The sequence below is a fragment of the Terrapene carolina genome, unplaced genomic scaffold, assembly GCF_002925995.2.
Source record: "Terrapene carolina triunguis isolate 2854851 unplaced genomic scaffold, T_m_triunguis-2.0 Scaffold27367, whole genome shotgun sequence".
Lineage (NCBI taxonomy): Eukaryota > Metazoa > Chordata > Testudines > Emydidae > Terrapene > Terrapene triunguis.
The window spans coordinates 1-2,308 of record NW_020691718.1 but is presented as its reverse complement, the minus strand read 5'-3'; the positions used below and the strand labels follow the sequence as shown (position 1 = coordinate 2,308).

The window sequence follows — 2,308 nt, the reverse complement described above, 5'->3', positions numbered from 1 at the left end:
GGGGGGGACTCTGCCCATGGGGTGAGGAGGGGCAAGGGGGCTGGAGAGCCCCAAAGAGGAAGGGGCCAGGCCCCCCAACACAGAAGTGCCCCCCCCAGAGGAGGCAAAGGGAGAGGCTGGCCCATGGGGGAGCTGCCCCCCCCCCCAGTCTGGTCTGGCCCCCAGGACTCACCAGGGCCGTAGGCTCGTGCCTTCTTGGGGTTCAGCTTGGGGCGCAGGGGGGCACCCGGTTTGAGCTTGGCCTTGGGGAACTGGGACAGGTAGGTCATGACCGAGTGCTCGTCCACATTGGGGTCCACGATCTCCTCCGGGGTGATGACCTGCCATGGGGACAGGGGGGTCAGACCTGCCACCGTTCCCCCCCGGCCTGCCCCACATCCCCTGGACACAGCTCCCCCAGCCTCCCATGGTACCCCCAGCCCCCCGGCCTGCCCCACATCCCCTGGACACCACACACCCCCTCCAGCCCCCCACAGCTCCCCCAGACACCTGCACCCCTCCTTCCAGGAAACCCCCCAGTCCCTCAGGACAGCACCAGCCCCCACCTGGGGGATGCCCAGCCAGTCGTCAGCCTGTTGCATGGCCTCGCGGGCATTGTTGACAGGTTTGCTGGCGTCCCAGGAGTCCCAGTCGGGGCAGAGACCTGGGGGAGCAGGGGGGTTAGTGGCACATGGAGTCCCCCCCATCCGGGCCCTGCTGGCTGCCACCCCACAACTGGGGGGCTGGACTCCCCCAATCTCCCTTCCCCCATGAGTCCCCCGATGGCCTGATGCCATCTGCCACAATGCCCTAGAGCCAGAAACAACGTCCCCATGGTGCCCCGGGCCCCCCTCCCCCTTCCCCAGTGTCCCTCCCTGGGGCACTGCGCCCCCTGCCCCCCTCCCCCGGGCCCCCCTTCCCCTGCCCCCAGCCCCCATCCCCAGCGTCCCTCCCCTGGGACCCCTCTCCCCCTCCCACCCGCCCCCCTCCCCTGGGACCCCGCACCCCCTGCCCTCCTCCCCCGGGGCCCCGTGCCCCCCTCACCCGGGGCACAGCTGTCCACCAAGGCCCCCAGCGCCCGCCCGCTCTGCCAGTCCTTGCTGAAGTTGGTGATGGGCAGCTCGGGCAGCTTGTTCTGGATCCAGCCCAGCAGCCGCTGCTTCGGCGTCTGCTTCTTGGTCTCCTCGTCGTCCTCCTCGTCCCACATGGGCATGGAGATGGAGTAGTGCAGGATCAGCGTCCAGATCAGACCCAGGATCAGCTTCAGGTTCCCATCCACGATGGCCTTGCTGTCTGCGGGTAGACAGGGGGGTCAGCATGGGGGGCAGGGCACCAGCGGCACCCCAGCTCCCCCTCACCACCCCCGTGCACCGAGCATCCCTCTCTGAGCCCCCCGCCCCAGGGCCCAGGAAAAAGCATTAATGGTGTCTTCCAGGGGACTGCGAGTCGGGAGTGAGGGGCAGGGCTGGGCTAGCAGGGGGCTGCGGGGCGGGAGTGAGGGGCACCAGCAGGGCTGTGGGGGACCAGGGCTGGGCTAGCAGGGGCTGCGGGTCAGGAGTGAGGGGCACCGGCAGGGCTGTGGGGGACCAGGGCTGGGCTAGCAGGGGCTGCGCGTCAGGAGTGAGGGGCACCGGGGGTTCAGCCATGACCCCTTCCATCAGGGGATCCTCCCCGGCCCCAGAGGAAGACTGTTTCCCAGGCTGCCCCAAATCCATTCATCCCAGACCCCTCCCCCACCCTGCGGCTGGGCTGGCTTGGGGCCCAGATTGAGGGGGAGGGGAATTGGGGGGGGGGGGCTGAGCCCAGCCTGACTCACTCCGGGGACACGAGCCAGGGCCCGAGAGCAGGGACTGCGGGTCGGGAGTGAGGGGCACCGGCACCACCCCCTCTCCATGTGTAAACCAAGGTCCCAGAGCCCAGTCCTGTCCCAGAGCCGGGGAGAGAACCCAGGCGTCCGGGCTCCCAGCCCCTTGTAAGCCCCTGAGCACAGCACTGCACAGAGGAATGGTCACTCCCCAACACCCCCAAACTGTCTGTGCCCATCCCGGGGGGGCAGGGCAGGGGGACCCCAGCCCGTCTCCATACCATGGGGCACACGCCAGGTGAACAGAGATCCCCGATTGCAGCCCAAGGATCAGTGTCAGCCCAGTCGGGGCCCCCAGCACCAAGGGGTGATGGGGGGTCCCTGTCCCCCAGCACATGGGGGTGTCCCGGCCCAGCCAGGCCTGGCGCAGGGGGGGGATGACCCGCCCCTCCCCCCATTCCCAGAGGCTCCGCCCGACACTCCAACATTTTTTAGCCTTATATGGAGCGGCCGCCAGACACCGGC

At 69.3% G+C, this 2,308-nt stretch overlaps 1 protein-coding gene across 1 annotated transcript; it reads right to left on the bottom strand.

Annotated features, from left to right (window-relative positions):
• Positions 1 to 172: 172 nt before the first annotated feature.
• LOC112125459 (filamin-A-like) lies at positions 173 to 1,272 on the bottom strand (the record flags this gene model as incomplete). The annotated part of the gene is made up of 3 exons (XM_026662427.2): positions 173 to 320; positions 546 to 643; positions 1,024 to 1,272. Coding segments are annotated over 3 exons (495 nt in total), but the record flags the coding sequence as incomplete, so codon positions are not given.
• Between the last annotated feature and the right edge of the window lie 1,036 nt (positions 1,273 to 2,308).